Source organism: Mus caroli, unplaced genomic scaffold (genome assembly GCF_978045245.1).
Source record: "Mus caroli unplaced genomic scaffold, Mus_caroli_1 scaffold_8, whole genome shotgun sequence".
NCBI classification, from domain to species: Eukaryota; Metazoa; Chordata; class Mammalia; order Rodentia; family Muridae; genus Mus; species Mus caroli.
In genome coordinates, this window is record NW_028227263.1 from 111,489,717 (window position 1) to 111,516,136 (window position 26,420).

General features: G+C 46.4%; 2 protein-coding genes across 3 annotated transcripts in view; both read left to right on the top strand.

Annotated features, from left to right (window-relative positions):
* The window catches only part of Gpatch1 (G-patch domain containing 1), a 45,003-nt gene extending 24,733 nt beyond the window's left edge, over positions 1 to 20,270 (top strand). For both annotated transcript variants that reach the window (XM_085841880.1, XM_085841879.1), the window contains exons 11-20: positions 1,599 to 1,895; positions 3,304 to 3,482; positions 5,329 to 5,456; positions 7,316 to 7,452; positions 7,809 to 7,972; positions 9,185 to 9,398; positions 12,244 to 12,363; positions 13,818 to 13,915; positions 15,875 to 16,023; positions 20,007 to 20,270. In XM_085841880.1, the coding sequence (XP_085698006.1) occupies positions 1,599 to 1,895; positions 3,304 to 3,482; positions 5,329 to 5,456; positions 7,316 to 7,452; positions 7,809 to 7,972; positions 9,185 to 9,398; positions 12,244 to 12,363; positions 13,818 to 13,915; positions 15,875 to 16,023; positions 20,007 to 20,037 (1,517 nt within the window). In that variant the 3' untranslated portion in view covers positions 20,038 to 20,270. The remainder of the gene's footprint in view (positions 1 to 1,598; positions 1,896 to 3,303; positions 3,483 to 5,328; positions 5,457 to 7,315; positions 7,453 to 7,808; positions 7,973 to 9,184; positions 9,399 to 12,243; positions 12,364 to 13,817; positions 13,916 to 15,874; positions 16,024 to 20,006) is intronic.
* A 1,048-nt stretch (positions 20,271 to 21,318) lies between these two features.
* Positions 21,319 to 26,420, top strand: part of Wdr88 (WD repeat domain 88) — a 38,691-nt gene continuing 33,589 nt past the window's right edge. Inside the window, exon 1 of the mRNA XM_021168397.2 lies at positions 21,319 to 22,125. Coding sequence (XP_021024056.2) covers positions 21,319 to 22,125 — 807 coding nt within the window. The remainder of the gene's footprint in view (positions 22,126 to 26,420) is intronic.

Sequence of the window (26,420 nt, forward strand, 5' to 3'; positions counted from 1 at the left end):
AAAAAGGGGTTGCACCTCCTGGGGCTGAAGCTATAGGCAGTTGTGTCCACATCAGTTATCTACAGAGTGGTATTTACTGAGCCATCTCTCCAGCCCTGCTCCTCCCTCCCTCCCTCCCTCCTCCCTCCCTCCCCCCCTCTTTCTTTCTTTCTTTCTTTCTTTCTTTCTTTCTTTCTTTCTTTCTTTCTTTCTTTCTTTCTTCCTTTCTTCCTTTCTTCCTTTCTTCCTTTCTTCCTTTCTTCCTTTTCTTTCTTCCTTTCTTCCTTTCTTCCTTTCTTCCTTTCTTCCTTTCTTCCTTCCTTCCTTCCTTCCTTCCTTTCTTCCTTTCTTCCTTTCTTCCTTGAGACAAGGTCTCTCTATGTTGTCTTGGTTGTCCTGGAGCTGGCTGTGTAGACCAGGCTGGCTTTAAACTCAGAGAAATCCTCTTGCCTCTGCCTCACAAGTGCTAGGCCTGTGCTGTCACACCTGGCCTCCCTCTTTTGTTTTTGCTTTTTGAGAGGGGTTCTCACTATGTGGACCCCCACTAGCCTAGACTCATTATTTTGTTCCACCAGCCTTTTGAGTCTGGGGGTTACAGGCATGCACCACCACACCACATACCCTCACTTTAAAAAAGTGCCTTTTTATGTTGTGTGTGTGTAAACCACACTGCCTGTATAAAAGTCAGAGGACAACTTGCAGGAGTCGGTTCTCTCCTTCCAATTTGTGGGTCTTAGAGATTGAACTCAGATCATCAGGCTTGGTGGTAGGAGCCTTTACCCACTGAGCCATCTTATTAGCCTTTTTATTTTATTTGTTAGTTTCTTTTTCTTTTTTTTTTTTTTAAAGATTTATTTATTATATATAAGTACACTGTAGCTGTCTTCAGACACACCAGAAGAGGGAGTCAGATCTCATTACGGATGGTTGTGAGCCACCATGTGGTTGCTGGGATTTGAACTCTGGACCTTCGGAAGAGCAGTCGGGTGCTCTTACCCACTGAGCCATCTCACCACCCCTATTTGTTAGTTTCTTTATTGAGACAAAACTTTAGTCTATAGCACAGGCTGGCCATGAACTCATGATAATTCTGCCTGTTTCTTTGTTTGATGAGACAAGACCTTAGTTGGTAGCCCAGGCTGGCCTTGAACTCATCATAATCAATCTTGCCTAGCCTCCAAAATAAAGCAGGATTCCAGGCATGAACCATTGCTGTTTTCTCAAAGCAGTGTGTTGATATTGCTCTTGGCTTCCTTCCTATCTGTAGTGAGAGGGAGGGTCTTACCTGCATTGTCCCCAGACCCTGGGCCACTGGCTGCTGTGCAGTTGGTGCCCAGTGAGCTTCTGTGATATGAGTGCTCAGTGGGAGGACTGTGGAAGCCCTGACCATAGCCACCTGTGGTTCAGAGTCCTCCCCCTGGGTATGGAGCACACTCCAGGCATGGGCGCTGCCTCGAGTTGTACCTGTGGCCAGTTATGTAAATATGCAGTTCACAGAACATAGAGATATTGATAAATCAGTCACAGAAACACTCACCTGTGATTATGGACATTTTTAGTGACTGTATGTACAAAAAAGGTCAAGCTGTTTTTCATCTCTTGTTACTGTTTTTATTTAGGGTCAGCTACTTCAGTGTTGGAGTTTCTGTCTCAAAAAGACAAAGAGAGAATTAAAGAAGTGAAGCAGGCAACTGACCTGAAAGCCGCCCAAGCCAAGGCCAGGAGTCTGGCCCAGAGTGCTTCAAGCAGCAGAGCGCAGGCGTCCACACCAGACCTGGGGCACAGCTCATGGCACCTGGCCCTGGGCGGAGGGACAGTCACCACAAGAGCCAACAACTTCAAGCCTTTTGCCAAAGATCCAGAAAAGCAGAGACGATACGAAGAGTTCTTAGTACACATGAAGAAGGGCCAGAAAGGTGGGTCCTGGCCTAGCAGGGTTGGCAGCTTCTCTGTGCGCCCCTCCCCCATCACAGACTGCAAGTCAAGCCGCTTGGCTCTGTCGTTAGTTTTGGTCCACTTGGTATAAACAGTGCAGAGTTTTCAGACCCTCACTCTAAAAAGCAAATACATAGCAGAAATAGAGTCAAGGCCTATAATTCCAGCACTGGGTGGCTGAGGCAGTGGGATCAAGAGTTTGAGGCCAGTCCTGGCTATGTAGCAAGTCCTTGTTTCAAAACTAAAAAGCAAAACAAACCAAAATCATATCAAAGTAGTGATAATTTTGGAGTTTTAGTTCCTTTGAAAAAAAAAAACCAGAAATATTATTATGGGAATGTGTTTTCATTTTAACCCCAGGTGTGGGATATGACGCTGCTTCAGACTGTCCATAGCAGCTGACTGTGATTTGCCTCCTGCTCTAGCCAGGGTGTGATTTTGCCAGCTGCAGATAGTTTCTGCAACTGTGTGATGTTTGGAATTCTATAGACTTTTCAGAGGGTCTATAAATGCCAGGATCCTGACAGCTAGTTTTTTGGTTGTTGGTCTTGGTTTGTTAAGCAGTCATACACAAAGAAGAAAAAAAGGAGAAGAAATTAGATATCCTGATGGTGAAGATCAAACTTGCCCTGAGGAGCTTGAAGCCCCTAATCAGCAAGAAATAGTCTAACGATAGTGTTGCCCCCTTCTGACCCCCGACTTTATCCAGGGACCTCTTTTCTTTCCTCTCTGTCCTTTTTTCTCTCCTACCTGGTAGTGTTAGGAGGCTAAGGAGTGGAAGAAAATGGGTGAAGAAGGGTGGAAGAAAGAACCAACAAAGTAGCAAAAGACAGCTACACAGAAAAAGGGTAGAGAGAGTCTCCTCCCTCGCACAGGAAGTTGGTTGGATTTGCTAACATCTGGGTGTGCCAGCAGTGCCCTTGCGTCTAAGGGTTAGCCATGTACCAGCCTCCAAGAGCTTTCTCTTGTACCCTGTAGTAAGTAGCATTCAATAAAGAGCATCTTGATAAGCTGGGGCTGGACAGATGGGTCAGCAGTTAAGATCACTCGCTGCTCTTGCAGAGGACCTTGATTTGATTCCAGCACCCACATGGCAGCTCGCCACCATCCCTAAGCCCAGTTCCAGGGGATCCAGCAGCCATACATACATGGTGTACAAACATGCTTGCAGAGAAAACATTTCCACACATAGAGTAAAATAAATCTGGGAGAATAAAAAGAAGCATCTTAAGGGAAAGTAATATTGCCTGGAGGAAGCGCCCAGTGCCCCCACCTCCATAAGTACAGGGGTCTGGACGCTCGGCCTCCGAGGAAGCACACAGCCCAGTGCTCTCCCTCAAGCACCATGCTTTCCTTGGGGTAAAACAGTGCCTTGCTCCTGTCCCACAGATGCTCTGGAACGATGCCTGGACCCCAGCATGACCGAGTGGGAGCGAAGCCGAGAGCGGGAAGAGTTTGCCCGGGCAGCCCAGCTCTATGTGTCCTCCAACTCCACCCTGTCCTCCAGGTTCACTCACGCCAAGGAGGAGGAAGATTCAGATCAGGTCGAAGTTCCTAGGGACCAAGAGGTCTGTCGCCATCGTGTGCCTACCTGCTGAACTTCATTTTGTGGTTTTGCAGTTGTAGGAATTGAGTTGAACCCAGGCTTTCACAGAGCGTTAGTATGTACATGGTCTAACCATTAGGCTACACTCCCAAGCTCTGGTCAGATTTTTATTTGTTTGTTGTGTCTGTATTTATGTGGATGTGTGTACTATGTTCAGGTACCTGTATGTGTGCATATAGAAGTCAGAGGTCAACATTGAATTTGATCTTTCTCAATTATTCTGTAGCTTATTTAACTTATTTTATTTAGCTTTTTTTTTTTTTTTTTTTTTTTTTTGAGACAGGGTCTCATATAGGCAAACTGGCCTGGAAGTCCTGTTCTTCTTGCCTCAGCCTTCCTGATGCTGGGGTTACAGGTGTGAGCCACTCCATCAGGCGTCACCTGACTGTTTTTATTGTTGCTGTTGTTGTTTATGTGCATTGGTGTTTTGTATGTCTGTATGCGGGTATCAGATCCCCTGGAACAGGAGTTACAGACAGTTGTGAGCTGCCATGTGGGTGCTGGAACCCAGGTCCTCTGGAAGAGCAGCTGGTGCTCTTAACTGCTGAGCCATCTCTCCAGCCCCCTTGAGCTTACTGATTTGAGACAGGGTCTCTCACTGAACTCAGAGCTCAACAATTGAGCACAGTGGGCCTCAGGGATCCACCTGTCTCCTCTTCCCTGCGGATGGGATTCTAGACACATGCTCTTGCACCCAGCCTGTATGCAGGTTCTGGGGAATGAACTCAGGCCCTTACGCTTTTGTGGCAAGCACTTGAGACTAAGTCATCTCCGCAGCCCCTCCTAGTGATTTTAAAATTAAAAACGCCATGCACCTAAATATTTCATCAGTGAAAAGATCATAATACACATAGTATAGTAGAGTGAGAAATAATTTGGTGTCTAGCTTGTAAGAGATAAGCGGTGTAACAAGCCACACTCTTGCTATTTCGAGACCAGAGTTTGTTTGTTTTTGATAGAAGTACAAGGGAATGAAGCTTGGCATTTTAAACAATACATACTTATTTTTATTTGATATGTATGAATATTTTGCCTTATGTATTTCTGTGTACATGTGTGCCTGGCACCCTCAGAGGCTAGAAGACAGTGTTAAATTCCCTGGAACTAGAGTTACAGATGGCTGAGCCATTCTGGTGCTGGGAATCAAATCTGGGCCCTCCGGAAGAGCACCCAGTGCTCTTAACTGCTGAGAGATCTGTTCCAGACCTGACCTTTTTTTTTTTTTTTTTTTGAGATGTGGTCTTGGTATTCAGGCCAGGCTAGTTTAGAATTCGCTCTGTAGGCAAGGCTGCTTCATACTCATAGAGATCCATCTGTCTTTGTCTCCTGATAGATACTTTAAAATTTATTTTTACTGATTTTTAAAAATTCTTCATTTTGGTGGTGATGGCCCACACTTTTAATCCCAGCACTGAGGAGGCAGAGGCAGGTGGATCTCAGGTTCAAGGCCAGCCTGGTCTACAGAATGAGTTCCTGTACAGCCAGAGTTACACAGAGAAACCTGTCTTGAAAATCACAAAACAAAAACAAAAACAAAAACACAAAACAACTTCATATATGAGTGCCTCTGCATGTGAGTATTTGCATGTGAGTGTGGGTGCCCAGCGAGTCCAGATGGGTTTAGATCCTCTGGAGCTGGAGTGACAGGCGGTTGCGAGCTGCTGGACTTGGCTGTGGGGAATAGCATCAGGTCCCCTGCAGGAGCAACGTGCCATCTCTCCAACCTACAGCTTGATTTTCTTCCAACTTGGAAGACTAGTGAGGTCAGTTCTCTGAGTACAGCTGGCAGAACGTCTGTCTCTTCCTAGAACGATGTCAGTGACAAGCAGTCGGCTGTGAAGATGAAGATGTTTGGGAAGCTCACCCGAGACACGTTTGAGTGGCACCCCGACAAGCTTCTGTGCAAGAGGTTTAACGTCCCTGACCCTTATCCAGGGTGAGTTGGGTTAGCTTGTCTTTCCACCCACTCCGTGAAAGCTCATTTAAGAGAAAAAAATTATTAGATTTATCTTATGTATTTTTGCTTGCATGTGCGTCTATGCACTACGTATTTACCTGCCACCCTTAGGGCTTAGAAAAGCTCCTGGAACTGGACTTAAGCTACTGCATGCGTGCTGGGAACTGAACTTGGGTCCTCCGAGAGAACAGCAAGTGCTCTTAAGCACTGAGCCATTTTTCCAGCCCCCTTAGAGTTCATACTATGCTCCTGTGGTCCCCCATATCAAGAGGAAGTTGACGTCTAACTATTGGGAGTTGCCAGTTTGCACATTTACTTTAACTTCTGTTTGCTTATTTGTATTTTTGTTCATGTAAGTCTGTATGTATATATGAGGACTCAAGGTGGACCACAGAGGGCATCAGATCCCCTGGAGCTGCAGGGACAGGTGGTTGTGAGCCACATGACAGGTGCTGGGAACCCAACCCAGACCCCTGGAAGAGCAGTAAGCACTCTAAACTACTGAGCCATCTCTCTAGCCAACCCTGTCCCCTTAACTGTGATTCATATGATTGTGTACATGAGTCTGTGTTGTCACATGTATTTAAACCATATTGTAACCTGTTACTTCATTGCTAAAGTACAAATACGGGTAACGTTTATTCCATGTCGGAATGACTTCATGTGGCATCTTTTTAATGCTGCTCAAACATTTTATTTGAAATATGTTACTTACAGCTAAATATGGCAGCCTGCCTTTGATGGTAGCACTTTGGAGGCAGAGGCAGGAGCATCTCTGGGAGACTGAGGCCAGCTTGGTCTACAGAGGGACAACTAGGGATAAATACTGGAGAGACCCTATGTCAAGTAACAATAAAACATGTCATTTGTGGTTCTTTTTCCTTCATGTGTGTTTGGGAACATGCTAGGATCAGACACAGGGCCTTGCACATGCTAGGACCAGACACAGGGTCTTGCACATGCTAGGACCAAATACCACAGGGCCTTGCACATGCTAGGATCAGACACAAGGCCTTGCACATGCTAGGACCAAACACAGGGCCTTTCACATGTTTGTCCAGCTCTCTCCCATGGGCTCTTCTCTCAACCTAATGCTTTATTTTTAAATTCTCTTTATAAAGTGTCAGAGATGACTCAGTGGTTTAGAGCTCTGACTGTTCTTACAGAGGACCAGGTTTGGGCCCCAGCACCCACATGGCAGCTCACAATTGTCTGTAACTCTAGTTCTAGGGGTTCTGATGTCCTCTTCTGACCTTCTGACCATAAACTGAATGGATCAATTAAAAAAACACAAGTTTAGCATCTTCTTATTGGATTAAAAATATTCCCAGAAAGCATATACTGGAAAATATAATTATGTTTTTAGCTATGGAACTTTCAGTTAGTGTAAAGCCACTTTGAAGTTAAAAGTTTTAGTCGTCCTCCTCTTTCTCCTCCTCTTCCTCCTCCTCCTCTTCTTCCTCTTCCTCCTCCTCCTCCTCCTCCTTCTCCTCTTCTTTTTAAAGACAATGTCTCACTGTGTGTCATTACCTGACCTGGAACTCCCTGTATAGACCATGCTGGCCTTGAACACTCAGAGATCCATCTGCCTCCTGTGTACTGGGATAAAAGGTGTGTATCCCCATGCTTGATAGTCAATATTCTAAAAGAAAAAACCTCAAGGGTTCTGAAGTCAGGCACTCTACCTTCCTGAACTTCTTTGAGAAGTAGAAATGTCTTGAGCCTCTGCAGCCTAGCCAGAGAACCGATTCGAGAAAGCAAGTCTTACCGGATGCGGGTTTTATCCTAGCTGTTGTTATTAAAACATCATCTTTTTTCCTTTTTACCTGCTATCCCAGCTCAACTTTAGTTGGCTTACCCAGAGTGAAGAGGGATAAATACTCAGTGTTCAACTTCCTGACGCTCCCAGAGCCTGCCCCTCTGCCCACGGCTCCAGTACCAAGTGAAAAAGCCCCGCAGCAACGGGGTCCAGACAGTGAGTAGAACTTGTTGGGACCTAAGTGCTGATGCCCATGGGACCTGGGTACTGATCTAGGTCTCAATTCCTCACTGGTTGGGAGGGGAAGTAAAGAGTAGACCAGCCCTATGTGAGCGCGATGTAGACTTTCTCGGTTAAGGATTGCTTATACCTGTACAGTGACACTGGGCAAACAAGCCAGTAGTTTAACCTCTGGGCTTGGGTCTCTCTGCACCTGCCATATCCCCAGTACTTTGTACAGTGCACCTGGCCCATCCAAGGTAGACCGAGGCTCTGAGCAAATGAACGGTCAGTCTTGAATTTGTCTTCTGTTCACTAATTCCAGTGTTGTCGGGTTCCTTCCTGCCTTTCAGAATCCAGGAAACCATCACGATGGGACACATCCAAACAGGAGAAGAAAGAGGATTCCATTAGCGAGTTTTTAAGTCAAGCTAGATCAAAAGTTGGACCTCCAAAACAAGAATCCAGTGCCTTAGGAAGCAAAGAGGAACAGGCCCCAGAGCCACGCCCAGACATGGTATGGGGGTACTGCTGTCCAGGCCCTCTCTATGTGTTATGTTCTCTATTAAGTAGTGGATGTGTGTGTGCCATGTGCCCATGTGTGTGTGCCTGTGTGTATGTGCATGTACCCATGTGTGTATGAACACATGCATGTGTGTGCATGTGTGTGTATACAAGTGTGTGTGTGTGTGCCCATGTACATGTGTGTGCCCGTGTGCAAGTGTGTGTGCCTGTGTGTCTGTGTGTGTGCCTGAGTTTGTGTGTGCCTGTATGAGCAGATGACAGCCTCTGCTGCTCCCCCGCCCCCCCCCGCCCCCCGCCCCCCCCGCCCCCCCCGCCCCCCCCCCCCCCCCCCCCCCCCCCCCCCCCCCCCCCCCCGGTGTACAGTGAGTATATAGGAGACCACAGGCTTGTGTGTGAATAACAGAGAACACGTTTTTCCAGAACATGTTTACTTATGGAAACCAACCCCAGATAGATTTGGCCCATGGGTTCTACCTGGCTGGTGCCTAGTGGACAGACCTACAACATAACTGTAGCTGTATGTGAGAAAAGCTTCCACATTTCTGTCTAAAGCAGCTCTCACTTTGTGTAAAGCATCGTACTTATGCTGTACTCGTATGATGATGAATAAGTGTTCCCTTTCGTGGAGAGAACATCCCCTGGGTTCTCTTACTCTGTTTACTTGTCTTTTGCACATGTGTAGTCAGAGGACGACCTATGAGAATAGGTTCTCTCCTTCCACCGTTTGGAAGGAGCAAATACCACAGGGCCTTGCACATGCTAGCATTGAACACCATACGGAGCGTTTCACAGTCAAACCGTGGTGGTCCTGGGATTCTCTAACAGAATCATTAAGACCTTTTGGTAATATTCCTGAGTATATTTTACAAGAACCCCACAGAGGGAAAGTGCTACACACTTGGTTAGGTGGCACTGGGGAATACCCCAAACCACTTTCTAAAACTGTGTGAGTATTTTACTCCCATGCACAGATGTGCATGCGGCACCTGCTGATCCCTGGAGCTGGAGTTATGATGATGTAAGCCTCCACATGGGTGCTGGGAATCAAACCCAGGTCCTCTACAAGAGTAGCCAGTGCTTAACCACTCAGCCATCTGCCCACTCCCCCTAAACCCAATCTTAACTATTTGCTTATGTGTACACTGTGTTTCAAAGCATCCGGTCCTCTCATCCCTGACTCTTGTTTCTCTGTTACTGTATGCAGACTGTAGACAAAGCTGTGGATGCACAGACGGATGGGGAAGGTAGCCGCCCTTCCATGGATTTATTCAAAGCCATCTTCGCCAGTTCCTCTGATGAAAAGTCCTCATCTTCGGAGGAGGAACAAGATGATAGTGAGGACAGTCAAGAGCACACTGAGGAGGCCAGCCTTAAAGGCTCCCAGGAGGTTGCTGCTGGGGAGACCTCTGTGGTTCTTGGTAAGGCCACCTCCCTTACTTGGGTGCTAAGGGAGAGCTGATGGTGTTTAAGGTGCAGTCTTGTTTGTCTGTGGTGAGACAGGCTCTCAGGAAGCTCAGTCTGACGTTGCCATTGCTAAGAAGGCTGGCCTGCAACCTCTGATCCTTTGCCCATCTCCTAGACTCTATCTTCTAGGACTCCAGGCAGGCACCACATTTGGCTTTGCAGCTTCAACTAGGACAATTGACAATTAATAGTATCTCATCATATTCATACACACACACACACACACACACACACACACACACACACACACGTGTGCGTGTGCATGCATGTGTATGTTAGTATGTTCAGATATACATTACATGTGTGCATGCAGGCACAGTGGGTCCAGAGATCAGCCTTAAGTGTGGTGCCTCCATAAACAACCACCTTGCTTTTTGAGATGCAGTCTCAGCAGTACCTGGGGGCTCCTCGGTTTGCCTAAGCAGCCAGCTAACAAGCCACAGAAGCCCACGTCTCCCAAGACTGAACTTAGAAGTACATGCCATCTCACTCAGCTTTTTCTGTGGGGTCTGGGTTCAAACTCGGGTCCTCGTGTGTGGCAAACATTTTAGGGTCTGTGCCACCTCTTGGCCTTCTATCACTATATTTTAATTTGTCTGAGTAGAGTCTCTCGTTTTGGATCTTTTTTAAATCTAGTTTAAATCTCTGATGTGTATTTTAAAGATAGTTGTTTTTGACAATATTGATTTCCCAACTTAGCCTAGTTAAGAATTGAAAAAGTACAAATTTTCTTTAAAATTTTTTTTAAGAGTTGGGATAGAGTTCAGTATCTAACTTGTCCAAAATTCCTTCCTTCCTTCCTTCCTTCCTTCCTTCCTTCCTTCCTTCCTTCCTTCCATCCATCCTTCCTTCCTTCCTTTCTCCCTTTTTCTCTCTCCCCTTCCTTCCTTCCTTTCTTCCTTCCTTTCTTTCTTTCTTTCTTTCTTTCTTTCTTTCTTTCTTTCTTTCTTTCTTTCTTTCTTCTTCCTTCCTTCCTTCCTTCCTTCCTCCTTCCTTCCTTCCTTCCATTCTTTCTTCCTGTTTTCTTTCTTTCTTTCTTTCTTTCTTTCTTTCTTTCTTTCTTTCTTTCCTTTCTTTCCTTTCTTCCTTCCTTCTTTCTTCCTCTTCTTTTCTTCTTTCTTTCTTCTTCTTTCTTTCTTTCTTTCTTCCTTCCTTTCTTTCTTTCTTCCTTCCTTCCTTCCTTCCTTCCTTCCTTCCTTCCTTCCTTCCTTTCTTTCTTTCTTTCTTTCTTTCTTTCTTTCTTTCTTTCTTTCTTTCTTTCTTTCTTTCTTTCTTTCTTTCCTCCCTCCCTCCCTCCCTCCCTCCCTCCCTCCCTTCCTTCCTTCCTTCCTTCCTTCCTTCTTCTCCTTCTCCTTCCTTTCTTCCTTCCTTCCTTCCTTCCTTCCTTCCTTCCTTCCTTCCTTCCTTCCTTCCCTCCCTCCCTCCCTCCCTCCCTCATTCCTTTCCCTGGTTGCTGAGGGAGTGTCAGGGTTCTGGGAATGCCTTTGGTCAGGATGTCCAGGGTCCACTGTCTAGGAGAGGGTGTTATGCTTCTGTTGGCTCCAGCAGGCATGGCCTGGCATCCCAACTGGTAAGAGGGTCTATGCTCATTTCCTGACGCCACACTTGCCCAGAAGACTGGCCTGCTTGTTCCGTGCATCACTTCGAGTGTTCCAGACAAAACAGGCAGACTTTGGGATGCTAGAGCTGTGGTCAGTTTCCATCTGCATCACTGGAGGTTCTGTCTGTCTGTCTGCCCCATATCTGCCTCTGTGTCTGTCTGTGGTAGACCTGAGTATCAATCCTAAAGGCCCTTAACCAGGGTCATACACAGGGATATGATTCAATATTCATTTTAGATGACTGCAATATCCGTTCTTTTTTTTTTCTTCCTGTGGATAAAACCCTTATTGTTTTTAATTATAAAGTCATGTATACTTGAAGGTTAAAAGACTGGCCATAGTGGTAAATGCCTTAAACTCTAGCACTTGGGAGAGGCAGAGGCAGGTGGATCTCTGTGAGTTCCAGGACAGCTTTGTCTATAGTGAACATAGGGCTGGCAATATAGCTCAGTAGTAGAGTGCCTGCCTCCCATGCATGGGGGCCTGGGTTCAATCCTGAACACTGCATAAATTGTACATGGTCCAGAACTGGTGTATGGACAGCAGGCTCTAGGCTCTAGGCCATCCTCAGCTACAGAATGAGTTGGAGGCTAACCGGGGCTATGTAAGATTGTCTCAAAAATGAAAACCAAAAATGGTACAGGAAAGTAGAAAGCAGGTAGGCAGGTAGGCAGGACCGCTGTTAACATTCCTGGGCAGGACCGCTGCTGTTAACACTCCTGATACAGGAGTCCCAGCTTTATGCTCGTTCTGTCTGACAGTGGAGTAGTCTGTTTATCTTTTTGGAGGGGCTGGTTTACTGTGAAAAGAATCCTTTATTTTCACTATTTCTTCTGTTGATAGTATATTTTGAGTGAGGTTTATGGGGTAGGACACAGTCTCTCACCCCTGTTGGTAAGCTTGTATCTTGTATGGGCCTTCTTCTAGTGAGCTCCTTTGGAGTGCAGGCCTCTGGCTCTCTACAATGGCCTCCTGTGGACAACCTGTCATGCACTTGGTTCTGGGTGGCCTAATGTAGCTGACCTCCCAGCCCCAGTGTCCTCAGGCAGAGGTAGCCTCCACCTCGCCCACCACCGTGTGCTCAGCTCAGCTGCTTCAGCAGACTGAGGAAAGCGTACCATTCCATGGCAAAACCACCAGGGCGCAAGCGCGTCAGCGCCGGGCACATGACTGAAATTAATATGCAGGTGTTTTTCAGCTGCTGAGCCGGAGCCGGAGCCGGAGCCTTGTGAGCCTGCAACCCCCTTCCCCATCCAAAAGGTACAGATTGACGAACGGGAAGAGTTCGGGCCTCGGCTGCCTCCTGTCTTCTGCCCCAGTGAGTCCAGTACACCTCCCCATGTGCCACCCTTGCAAAGGAACAGCCCCACAAATGTCTCTCCCACCCATCTACCTCATTCCACAGCCACCAAGTGCTCACAGGGTTTCTGATTGCAGTTTCACGAATACCTGCTCCCTCCACTGATTGCCCGAGGGACAGCTGTCCCTTTACAATATCGAAACTCTAAGTGTCCTTCCCTTCTCAGCTTTGAGGTGTTTATGTTACTAAGCATCTTAAATGTTCTGATTTTTCATAGCTGGTATAGCACTATAACCCTTGCACTTAGGACACTGAAGCAGGAGGATCACAGATTTGAGGCCCCTTTAATCTCAATATTCAGGAAGCAGGGGCAGATGGATCTCTGTGAGTGTAAGGCCAGCTTGATGTACACAGAGAGAGTGAGTTCCAAGACAGCTAGGGCTACATAGTGAGACCTTGTTGCAAAAAAAGAGGGGGGGAGGGGCATTGTGGATAGAGGATATTTTCAGGTTATTTGGACATTGGCTAACGCACAGGCTATCCCTCGTCCCTGGCGTCTTTAGCAGCTTCTGTTCTAGGGCCATGTGCTTATGTCCCCCGTGAAGATAGTCAGCCTGGTTTTGGCTGTGGCTTTGAAAGCCAGGCTACATGGCCCAGTCAGATAAGCAGCATGCGATTCCATTGTCCACCACCCTGCTTCCTATAGCGTTCCCACCTAAGTACTGGCTTAGCCGCTTAGCCCAATTTCAGAGAATCCCAGCGAGCATGTCTCTCTTGGCTTTGTTTCATGGGTCTTTGGTTCCAGGTTGGTGTTAGTAGTTAAAGTACTCTTGTGGAGCCGGGCGTGGTGGCGCACGCCTTTAATCCCAGCACTCGGGAGGCAGAGGCAGGCGGATTTCTGAGTTCGAGGCCAGCCTGGTCTACAAAGTGAGTTCCAGGACAGCCAGGGCTATACAGAGAAACCCTGTCTCGAAAAACCAAAAAAAAAAAAAAAAAAAAAAAAAAAAAAAAAAGTACTCTTGTGATTTATTTGTGCCTATTTTCTAGATGTCTTGATTTCCATAAAATAGTGAATAATAACTTGGTGTATGGGTTACTTAGTGGATATGGACTTACAAAAAGCAGCATTAGAAAAGACTTTGGGGGGGCTGGTGAGATGGCTCAGTAGGTAAGAGCACCCGACTGCTCTTCCGAAGGTCCGAAGTTCAAATCCCAGCAACCACATGGTGGCTCACAACCACCCGTAATGAGATCTGATGCCCTCTTCTGGTACATCTGAAGACAGCTACAGTGTACTTACATATAATAAATAAATAAATAATACATTTAAAAAAAAAAAAAGAAAAGACTTTGGGGAGCTGACATTTTGAAATATCTGACTATCAATAAGATTAGAAAGTGGCAGGGCTCCCTAATGGTTAGTCTTCCTTTTGTCTCTTCTGCTCACGTGCTTATCACACCTTCCTCCCCAGACTCTCGCCAGAAACTCGAGATACCTCAAAAAGAGAAACCCAAGAAGAGCAAAGAAAGACACAAGAGCAAGAAGGAACACAGAAGAAAGAGAGAGAAGGTGAGTGTCTCCCTCTAGAGTAGAGAAGTGTGGGGACATCCTGTGAAGCCCCTGGGAGAGGGGCTCCTGGCTGCAACACTGGACATAGGCCCTTTGGTGACTTGGTAGAATTGTCATGTCCAGTGCTAGCTTTTTTCTCAGAACCTTTGTGGTTTTTTGTTTTGTTTTGTTTTTTTTTTTAGAGCAGCCAATTTTGAGTAGTTGCATTTAAGGGAAGGAAGGAAGGAAGGAAGGAAGGAAGGAAGGAAGGAAGGAAGGAAGAAAGAAAGAAAGAAAGAAAGAAAGAAAGAAAGAAAGAAAGAAAGAAAGAAAGAAAGAGGAAAGAGACAGAGATAGAGAGACAGAGACAGAGACAGAGAGGGAGACAGAGAGAGACAGATAGAAAAGAAAAAAGAAAAGAAATTCGTGTCCAGTTAGGCATGACACATACCTGTTGTATTCTCTGCATGGGTGGCTCAGTGTTTAAGTGCCCTGGTGGCTTTGGTTTCTGTCACCTGGCTTACAATTGTCTACACCTCCAGCTCCAGGCGATCTGATGCCTCCACAGGCACTGTGTACAAGACACACACAGGCAGAACACCCATACACATAAATATAAAGAAAAACATTTTAAAGGATTTGAGGTACCTTGTAGTAAACATTACACATTAAGTAATAAAACTGTCCACACCCACCTCATTATTACCATAGACTAAGCTCTTGGGCCTTAGTGCCATTTGAAGGGAAAGAAGCTTGAGACAAAGAATTCTGTAAGTGACACATTTTTTGTCATCCACGTGTTCTTTATGGCTTATAACCTGCAGTCTGGCTATCCATAGTGGCAGGACCTGTGTGTCCCTGCCCAGGCCTGAGTGCGGAGTAAGGCTGCACAGCCAGTGTTGGAGAAGCAGACCCGGGTGCTCTTATTTCTGCTCGGCAGTGGCCCGCCGCCGCTCTCTTCCCTCTGTCTGCCTTGCTGGGACAAGTCAGATTCCTAGGAGGATGGGGGTTGAGAGTCACCATGAGGTCCTGCCTGCACCTGTGTGGTTCTACTTTGTCTGCTGTTGACATGTTTGGGATGCCAGTGTGGTTTAATGTGTCACAGCTGCTAGCTCTGGGTGTCACCATTAGGCCAAAGCATACTTTAAAGGAGAATTATTTAATTTTTTAAAGTTTTAAATAAAAAGGAAAAAAAAAAGTTTGGTTTCTTAACAGCTCTAGCATCCAAACACATGCCCAGTGTGCCCAGTGTAGGTGTTTTTTATCTTTCTTTTCAGCCCAGGTTATTATATATGACAAAGTTCTACCTTTGAGCTAAGTCCCCAGTCCTTTTCAGGCAAATTCCAAGCACTTTATTACTGAACTAATCTGCCAACACTTTACTAAAGGATTCTAGGCAGGGGCTCTACCACTGAGCCACACCCCCAGCCCCTCACTGGGGGAATCTAGGCAGGGGCTCTACCAATAAGTTATACGTCATGCTCCTGGGTTAGGGGTGTGTGTATGTGTGTGTGTACGCTCGTGTCTGCCTGTGTTTATTTGTACAAATATGTATGTTCAATTGTGTATATATAGGTCAAGCATCATATTCAGTTGTTCACCTTTTTTGTGTTTTGGCTTTTTTTTCAGGTTTTTGTTTTTGTTTTCTTGAGGCAAGGTCTCTCAGTATAGCCCTGGCTACCCTAGAATTCACTCTGTAGGCCAAGCTGTCCTTGAACTCACAGAGATCCACTTGCCTCTGTGTCCTGAGTGCTGGAGTACATGCCACCACGCCTGGCCCCTCCACCTTATCTTTTGAACCTGGAGATGCTGCTGCTGGGATGGAGCAGTAGGCCTGCAGCACCACACCTGCTTTTTATAGATGAAGCTTGGTCAGCCAGAACTTTACTATCTGAGCTACTCCCCAGCCCTTGATCAGCTTCTTTCCATCTATTGTTTCTCTTGCTTTCTAACCTTCATTTTTATTTTCTTCTTTCCTAGAAAAAGAAACATAAGAAACACAAACACAAAAGTAAGCAAAAGAATAAGAAATCGGAAAAAAATAGCAGTTCTGAGAGCACAGACAGCAGTGACAGCGGGAGCGATGCCGGAGGGCCTGCAGAGCTGTCCCCTCAGGAGCTGCTGAGAAGGTGAGCCCTGGGGGGCGGGGGAGGGGGCTGGCAGCTTCTGGGATGGTTAAGCCCCCAGGGAGGGTTGTTTTGAAGACCTCAAAGGCCTACTGAATATTCATTACGCTTGCATTGAGCACTGTGTCAGAATGAGAAATTGGGTTAGGGTCAGTGGCACTCACCTGTTACTCCAGTTCTTGGGAGGCTGAGGCAGAAGGATCTCAAGTTTGAGGACAATATGGGCCGCATGGTGTGATATTGTGTCTCAAAAACCCAAAGGGGTTGGAATAGAAACAGAGAGAGGAAAACTTCAGAGCCAGCAGAAAAAGCTCCCATCTCCATATTAACCTCCTCAGCCAGTCTCCTGTGAACACACACAGACAGACAGACACACACACACACACACACTCACACACAGATATACTCATGTACACACATACGTAAATGTAACTTTTATTCACCAGGTGTAATTGTCTTGGAGACTTACTGTTGAATAAACTCCCTCTACTTCTCTCTGAACTCTAGCTGGCTGGTTTAACTCAGCTGTTCTGGCCCAAACTCCACTCCAAGCTGACTGATTCGAACTGGCTTCTCTTGGCTTCTGACTGAATTGCTCTGCTTGGTTCATACTACCTTTGGCAATATGTCCTAATTTTCTGTCTCTTTCTTCTGGCTCCTCCTTGTTTGCTGGTTCTTTCTATCTTCACCTGTATCTAGCTCGTTCTTTTGCCACCTGCCTTTGTAAGACTGTACTGCTAAAACTGCCCCCCTCTCTCTCCCCGGTGCTATTCTCTTGAGAGTTGGGTGTATCTTATCTCTGACTCTTCAATCAGATCTCTCTATGATTTGTCACTTTGTCTGTCCTTCAATTACACATCACTTTCAAACATGACTGCTTCCTTCCTTTTAACCTTTCTTATACTGTTTGGGATTAAAGATGTGTACTAAGGGTAATGTCTACATTCCAGCCAGATCACATGTGTACTAAAGGTAATGTCTACATTCCAGCCAGATCACATGTGTACTAAAGGTAATGTCTACATTCCAGCCAGATCACATAGACCTAGAAGGTCTTTGGATGTGATCTCTTGCCAGAGCAGCCATGTTGCTGGATTAAAATTCTTTTACATACAGATGCACACACATGCCCACATACATATACATACATACATGCACACACAGTCTATATCACACATATATTTAGTCATATACATGCATAATCTTATAAATACAACTATATATATAAGCAATCATATCTATCCATACAATCTAGCCATATATATCTATCCATACACACATGTAATCACATATATGCATATATGTACACATATAATCATATAAACACATACTCATACAAACATACAACCATACACACATGCAATCGTATATACATGCAATTATTTATACACATCATATACACATCGATGTGCATGATTATGTGTGTGACTGCTTGCTTGCTTGTATATATATGTATATACAAGTGCATATAGTGCCCACAGGGGCCAGGAAGGGATGTTGGATCCCTTGAAGCTAAGTTACAGTGGTTGGGAACTGCTGTGCCTGCACCATGTGCTGAACCCAGGTCCTCTGTAAGATTGTCAAGTGCTCCTAACTGCTGAGCCATCTCTCCAGACTCCTCCCCCATCCCCTTTTTCAGAGTATAACATGCATGGACTCTTGTTCAGTTCCCAGTAGAGTCCTGTCCCCTTCTGAATGCTCACGAGCACAGTCCGTGCTGTCCTGCCTCTCTGTCCACATTCTGGCTGTCCACACTCCCACAGAACGGTCTATAAGCTCTACAGCCTTCTAGATTTTCTCTATTTTGCAGCTCTTAACTTTTCCACATTTTCCCTCACAAACCAGTTCAAAAGAACCATGAACCCCCATGGTCAGGAACCCTGCTTCTAGGTAGCAGTTTTCTGTGCTATTGTGATAAAATAACTGACAGGCAGCAAATTGAGGAAGGAAGAGCTCTTTTGGCTGAGTCTGATGGTACAGTCCGTCATAGGGGGCTGACTGGTATTCAGTGCCCAGCAGAGAGTATATTAAGGCAGACAGAAAACAAGCAGGTGGCTGTGTGCTAATCGACATCTAAAACTTAAATGAAACATAAAAAGTTTGGCAGCACCTGCCTATAATCCCAGCAGCTGAGAGCTGGAGGCAGGAGGGGCAGGAGGAGCAGGAGGGAGGACGGGAGTTCAAAGTCATCCTGCCCTACATACCAAGTTTGAGGTCAGCCTGAGCTACACGAGATCTCATCCCCCAAAACAAGCAAACAAACGAACAAAAACAAGAGCTAAACCTGAGAGGCAGTATATGTGGTAAGTACCATTGGTGCTGAAGACGCACGTATCTGTAGGTTTTTAGGTAGCTGTAAATGTACCTGTGTTCTCATCACCATAATACAGACCCAAGACAATCAACTTGTAATGAGAAAAGGCATCTTTGGGCTCTCGGTTTTAGGGGGTCCAGTCCTCACTCAGATGTCCCTGTTGACTTGGACCTGGGCTGAGGCTGCACACTGTTGAGAAGAGGCTGGGGTCCTACTCTCTGCTTTAGACCTAAGACTCTGCTAAGGACCTCAGACTTCCCACTGTGTCCCACGCGAGAACAATTTATGGGTGTTGCTTCACCTGCTGTGTGGATTCTGAATCAGACTCGGGGACATCGAGCTTGGGAGCAAGTGCTCTTTACCTTCTGAGCCATCTTGCCACCTTTGTCCTTTTAAACACAGTATCTCATTAGTTAGCCCAGGCTGGCCTTGAGCTCACATGCTGGCTGCATCAGCTCTCTGAGTACTAGAATTATCAGTGCACAACCATGCCCACCCAGTCCTTTTAAGTTTTAGTTTTATTCAAAGGCAGCATGTTTAATCTCGTTGTGTGTGCTTTTTCCCTTGTTGTATATGCAATGTTGAGGGTTAAGCCCAGGGCTTTCTGCATGCATGCTCTGCCATTGAGCTAGCTCTCTAAGCCCTAATGGAATCATGTCACATGAGCTCTCAGTGCTTGTCTTTGGAGATGCTTCTGTGTTACCTAGGCAACAGCAACTGGTTGGCGGTTGGCTGTGTACCGTTCCTTTATGCAAGAGAAGCATGGAGTGTTGTCTGCTCTGTCCTTGGTTTTCTCCCTAGAGTGAAGCCCCACTCCGAGTGTAGCAGGCATCACTTGCTTTCCATTCAACTCAGCCCCTTTTCTTTCTTTTTGTGATAAGGTCTTGCCGTCTAGCCCATTCTGGCCTGGAGCTTATGTTCTTCCTGTCTTAACTCCTGAGTGCAGGGACAACAGGTGCGCACCTCCATGCCCGTGGCACCTACTTAATTGGATTATGAAGTTGAGATTTCAGACTGATAACTCAAAAGCATTGGGCCCCAAAGTGAGCATGTTTTTGTTCCTTTCCAAAGTCATGTGATGGCTGAGGCGAGCTTGTGAAACCGACATCGGAGTTGCTGTTAGAAGTGGAACCTGGGGGCTGGAGAGATGGCTCAGCAGTTAAGAGAACTGACTGGCTCTTCCAAAGGTCCCAAGTTCAAATCCCAGCAACCACATGGTGGCTTACAACCATCCATAAAACCTGGTGCGAGGTTGGGTTTGCAGATCTCTCTGTGCCCTGGAAATAACAGGAGGAAGAGTTTAAAACAAGGAGCAAGAAGCTAGAGAGATGGGTCAACAGCATGGCTCTTACACAGGACCAAGTTTTGTTCCCAGCACCCACAGCAAGCAGCTTGCTGCTGCCTATATCTCTAGTTGCGAGGATGCGGTGCCCTCGTGATTCTGAGAGCACCTGCACCCACATAGTAAATCTTAATACATAAAGTAAGGGTCGAGGCCAGGAGTGATGAGTCACACTTGTAATCCCAGCACTGGGAAAGCTGAGGCCAGCCTGGCCTAAGGGCTAGGGGTGTGGCACTGTGGAAGTATTTGGTTTTCAGTTTGTGTCTCATCCCCTTTTCTCTCTCTCTCTCTCTCTCTCTCTCTCTCTCTCTCTCCTGTTTTCTTCTGCAGACTGAAGTGTCTCCCCCTAAGAAGGCAGTAATGGAGCCCTGCCCTGGCCTGCTCAGTCTGGAGATTTCTCCATGATGCACGTCCATTGATTTCCCAGTTCATCATTGTACAGATTGTATTTATATGTAAATTCCTTCTGTAAAATAATTTTTTAAACCTTGACATTTCAAAGGCTGTCCTGAAAGGTTGCAGAAATTGATTTCTATTTTGAACTTCAGTCCGTGTTAGAAGGATAAAAGACTGAACAGTTTAATTAAAGTGGCTTTTAACAAAATGTGCTTCTTGATTTCTTTTGGAATGTCCTGGAGATTTTTAAAAGGGAGAGAAGAGCGAAGGCTTTTCTCTGCTTTCTGTGTCAAGATAGCCGAGTCCAGAAAGGATAGATGGGACTTGGCAGTGGAGGGGGTAAAGGGGGAGGCTGCCCATCCCCATCCTTGCGAGAAGCAGCTTCCTGCTGGTGGTGCCTGGAGCCCAGGGAGCAGACTGAGCAGGCCCCTGTGCACCACAGCTTGGGTCCCACCAGCTGACAAACGCAGAGCTGGGCAGGGGTGAGTGGTAGAAACCTACTGAGCCAGGCAGGCACTGATGTCATCCCAGCACCTTAATGGGGGTAGGGGTGGGGACCAAAGTGCAGGGAACTTTATACAATGAGAAAGACTTCAAAAGAAGCAAGAAGGTGGCCATGCGTTGTTTAACCACTCAGATGTGAGAACCCTCTGTATTCCACGATTATCCCATCCAGTTATTCTTCTGCCTGTAACTATCCTTGTTATGAATTGTAACGAATCTTTCCCCTTGTCCACACACACAAATGTAACCTGGTCCCCAGAGGCTGCATCCTGCTCCATCCCAGTCATGCCGCAGTAAGTTATGGGCTATTTGTCAGACACAAATTGGGCACGCTAGGAGCTCTTCCAACAGGCAAAGGGACAGAGATTCACAGTGACAGAGAGCCAGGAGGGCACAAGGGTAAGATCCCTGGCTTTGCACCTTACTCTCCTTCCTCATGTGTCCAAGTGCCAGAGAACATTTTAGGGGCAGTAGTACTCTCCATTGGGAGGCATCTTCTGTCACCCCTCCCTTATTTCCTCCTGGCTCTTCTTCCCTTTTTTCTCTTTCTGAGGTTGGGTCTTGCTATGTAGCCCAGGCTGGCCTGGAAGGGAACGATCCTGCCTGAAGTCTCCGAGTCAGGAAGTGGGCAGGTAAATAGCAGACCCCGTGCAGCACGTGGACCCGAAGGGCTCAGCGCGGGGTGTAGGCACGTGGTGCCACCGTTCCGGCTGAGGCCGCGGCTGACCGGGCAGGCTCCAAGATGGAGCCCCAAGTCCCCCCAGAAGCCTCGGGGGGCACCAGGAAAGGTTCTGGGGAGACCTGGGAGGGCTCAGAAGAGATTAGGAAGGATTCTAAAGATAGCAGGGAAGATATTGACGAGATGAAGAAAGACAAAGAAGAGATCCTGAACAGCCCTGACCAGGTCAGGAAGGGCTCTCCTGATGTCAGGAAGAAGAAGAAGATAAAGAAGAAAAGAGTTAAACAGAAGGGGGCTCTTGACCCCAAGAAGTTGGATGTCCTTGAGGACAGTTGGTGGAAGGGGTCTCTTGAGTACCAGAAGCTGGATTTTGCCGAGTACAATTGGGTCTCGGTCGTCGATAACAGGAGAGTTTCGGTAGACAGCAAGAGGAGTTCGGTCGATAGCAAGAGGGGTTCGGCCGATAGCAAGAGGGGTTCGGCCGATAGCAATAGGGGTTCGGCCGATAGCAAGAGGGGTTCGGCCGATAGCAATAGGGGTTCGGCCGACAGCAAGAGGGGTTCAGCCGATAGCAAGAGGGGTTCAGCCGATAGTAAGAAGAGCTTTAGCCCCAATAAGATGGATTTCAGTGAGGACAGAGACATATCTCAACCGGCCCTTTCCAGGGCCAGGGCGCAACAAAGCAAGGTGCCATGGGCCCTGATGAGAGCATTGGGTCGTTTCAAGCTGTCCCTCCCAGATCTCCGTCGGTATTATAATCTGACCTCCCACGACCCCCTGGCCTTAGACAAGGATCGTCAGCCACGTGAGAAGAGCCACATGGCTACAGTGAGGAGGAAGTTCTGGGGTAACCAGCAACCGCTCTCTAAGGTCAGAAGCACCTACCAAGGTCAGAGGACCCAAGTGGCCTTCCAGCCACCTGAGTGAGACCCGTCATCCGCTCTGCACCCTCCCACAGGGGCAGAAGCCTGTGCAGGCCCTGGGGGGCATTACTGATGGATGCCTGAGGCTGGCTGAGTCGCCTGCCACCTTAATCTCTACATTCCCAGCCCCATGCACCCTTTTACATCCTGGGGAGTCCCCTGCAACTGTGGACTACTTTATCCACTTCCACCTTTCTGAGCAGAGAGCAAAACCCAGTCTCCTTCCCTCCATCCTTTCATGGTCCCTCAGCCCAGCATCCGGAATCCTGACATGGCCCTACTCCATTAGCTGTGGGAGGAACAGGGTAAGGGATGGGCCGTTTATATCTGACTTCCCTCCCTATCTTTGCTTTTCAGCTTTATTGTTATAGTTCTTGTACCATATAGTCCAACTGAGCAAGGCATACATTGCACAATGCCTTTTTTAAAAAAAAAAGATTTATTTATTTATTTCATGTATGTGAGTACACTCTAGCTGTCTTTAGACTCACCAGAAGAGGCCATCAGATCCCATTACAGATGGTTGTGAGCCACCATGTGGCTGCTCGGAATTGAACTCAGGACCTCTGGAAAAGTAGTCGGCGCTCTTAACCACTGAGCCATCTCTCCAGCCCAATGTCTTCTTTTCCTTTCCTTTCCTTTCCTTTCCTTTCCTTTCCTTTCCTTTCCTTTCCTTTCCTTTCCTTTCCTTTCCTTTCCTTTCCTTTCCTTTCCTTCCCTTCCTTTCCTTTCTTTTCTCTCTCTCTCTCTTTTTTAAACATTTTCATATTGTGTAGCTGTCACAACTCTCGAACATTTCAGTCACACCTCCCATCCACCAAAAAAGGTTAGCAATTATCAGTCATTTCTTGCTTTCTTATAGTCCACCCTCCTAACCCTAGGCAGCCACCATTGCTACTTTCTGACTTGTTGTTCTAGAGAGTAATCGAGTGAAGCACTGTGCTGTGTGTGTGTGAGGGTCGGACAGGAGCCTTCTTTCCCTTAACACAATGCTTTCGAGGCCCAGGCACACTGAGCATGGCAGTACTTTTTTTTTTTTTTAAAGAATTATTTATTTATGTATGTGAGTACACTGTAGCTGTCTTCAGACACACCAGAAGAGGGCATCGGATCCCATTACAGATGGTTGTGAGCCACCATGTGGTTGCTGGGAATTGAACTCAGAATCTCTGGAAGAGCAGTCAGTACTCTTAACTGCTGAGCTATATCTCCAGCCTGTTACAACCTTTTTTTTTTTTTTTTATTGCCAAATAGTAGTTGTAGGGGCTTTGGCATTTTATGTGTTCATCCATCACTTGGTGGATAGCTGCGTTGAGGTAAATGCTGTGTATGTGTACAAGCTTTTGTGTGGATGCCTTAATTTTCCAGAACCATATACCAGAGTGTAAAATGGTTGCCTTCTATGTTAATTCACATATTTAACTTTAAATGTATTTCGTTTTGTGTGTTTGAGTGTTGGTCTGCATACATGTATGTGTACTGTGTGTAGCAGAGCCTGGAGAAGCCAGAAGAGGGCTTCTGAACCCTGGACTGGGATTCACAGATGGTTGTCGAGTTGCCATAGAGGTGAGGGGAATTGAACCTGGATCTTCTGCAAGAGCAGTCAGTGCTTGTAACAACTGAGCCAAAATGTGTCTTTATTAATGTCTACACATGTGTCTGTGCCAGTGCATGCCATGTGACTACAGATGCCTGACAAGACCAGAGGATGCCTCAGATTGCTTTATAGGTAGTTGTGAACTTTGCAAGAAACGCTCGTTTGTTCGGTCTTTCGTTCGTTTTATGTACACTAATGTCTCTCTTTACTGTGTAAGGTTGTTACATCCCTTGGAACTGGAGCAGCCAGTGCTCTGAACTGTTGGGCCATCTCTCCAGCCCCCACAAGAGGCACTCCTCAGTTTTTTGTTTTGTTTTGTTTTGTTTTTTTAAAGACAGTTTCACTATGTAGCCCTGGTTGTCCTGAAACTCCCTGTGTAGATCAGGCTAGCCTCAAACTCACAGAGAACTGCCTGCTTCTTCTTCCCTAGTGCTGGGACTAAAGGTGTGCACTGCTCCACCCAGTGTAAGAAGGGCTCTCAACTGTTGAGATGTCTCTCCAGTCCCTATGTTTATCCTTTGTAAAGAAATGCTAAACTATTTTTTTTCTGAAGTGGCTACACAGTTTTACGTTCCCCGCCAGCAATGCTCGAGGCTCTAATTTGTCCATAACCTTGCCCACACTTTTTAAGCCATCTCAATGTAAATGACATATGACTCTGAGGCTTTCGTTTGCGCCATCCTGGTGACTAATGATGCTGACAGTCACTTTACACTATCTATCAACCAACCACGTGGTTACCTTTGGAGAAACATCTATTTAGGTCCCTGGTAGAGTGTTTGTCCACTGTGCACAAGGCCCTGTGTCCGATCCCTATCACAGCATCAAGCTGGCATGCCGGTGCATCTCAGTCATCTCACCACTCAGGAACCAGAGGCCGGAAGATCAGACGTTGAAGGGCGGGGCTGGACAGAGGGCTCAATGATTAAGAGCACTGGACTGCTCTCCCAGGGGTCCCGAGTTCAATTCCCAGCAGCCACACAGGGTGGCTCACGACCATCGCATCAAGAGATCTAATGCCCTCTTCTGGCATGCAGGCATACAGGCAGATAAGAGCATTCATACACATAAAACGAATAAACAAATCTTAGAAGCTGAAGGCTGAGTAGGCTAGGCTGTGCAGTAAGTAGGTAAAGGCGAGGAAGCCTGATGGCTCAAGTTCAATTCCCAGACCCCACGAGATGGAAGGAGCGAAGCAGATCCCCCGCTTGTGCACCGAATGCTACAGGCGTGCCATTGCGGCATGCACCACACACATAGTAGATAAATGTAGTAAATAAAAGGAGATTTGAGGTTATCCTTGATGACCTTGACGATACAGCAAGCATGAGGCTAGCCTGGGCTACACGAGACATCTCAGTTAGGGCATGGGGGCTGTGTGGATGACTCAGTAGTTAAAGTGCTTGGAGTGCAAGCAAGAAGACTAGAGTTTAGAACTCCAGAACTCATGTGAATGCTGAGATTATCTAAGTCTCAGAAGAAGTAAACAGGATACCTGGATCCTCTGTCTATCTGCTCTGTGTTTGATTGAGAGACCTTTCCCTGGATCCTCTATCTATCTGCTCTGCGTTTGATTGAGAGACCTTTCCTCAAAGAATAAGGTGGAGAAAGGTTCCTGGCATGAGCCTGGAGTCTCCATCTACACACATAGCACACCTACGTGTGAATATGCACATGTGCTGTGCACACAAAGAAAACAATAGAATTCAATTGTGTGTAATTCAATTCAATGTGTATTTCACTATGCATTCTAAGTACATGCCCCATAGCAGATATGTAATTTTTGTTTTTTGTTGTTGTTTTGTTTTGTTTGTTTGTTTGTTTTGAGACAGGGTTCCTCTGTGTAGCCTGGGCTGTCCTAGAGCTTGCTCTGTAGACCAAGTTGGCCTCAAACTCACAGAGAAATGCCTGCCTCTGCCTCCCAAGTGCTGGGATTAAAGCTGGGTGCCGCCATGCCTGGCTAGATATGTAACTTCTTGATGATATCCTTTGCAGCACGATATTTTTTAACTGATTTAAATTAATTTGTTTTGGAGATAGGGTCTCACTATGTATCCATGAATGACATGGAACTCTTTGTGTAAGAACCAGGCTGGTCTTGAACTCACAGAGATGCAGCTGCCTCTGCCTCCTGAGTATTGCAGTTAAAGGGGTGTTCCTTGGGTCTGGAGAGTTGGATTAGCATCTAAGAGCTTGTGCCATTCTTCTTGAGGACCAAAGTTCAAACCCCAGCACCCATGCCAGATGGTTCCCACTGCCTGTGAGTCCAGCTCCAGGAGACAGAAGCCTCTGGTCTGCACAGACATCCGTATTTATGTGCGCACACCCCCTTAAATGTAATATAAAGGAAATTTTAAAGGTGGCTACTACAATGCCCAGAGCTTTTATTTTATTTATTTTATTTTATTTTATTTAGGACATAGTTTATTTCCCTTTGTCTTTTCTTTTTCATTCTTTTATTTTCCCCCCAAAAATCTATACAGAAATCAGGGATTCCATTACACAGAAGAAAAATAGGAATAACAATTTGGAGAGAGAACCCTGTGTTCTCTGCTGTCGAGTGATGGTGGGTGAAGGAAGGGTTGGTCGCCTCATCCCTTACATTCAAGGCCTTGGGGTGTGTCTAGCAAACAGAGAGGGCGTTC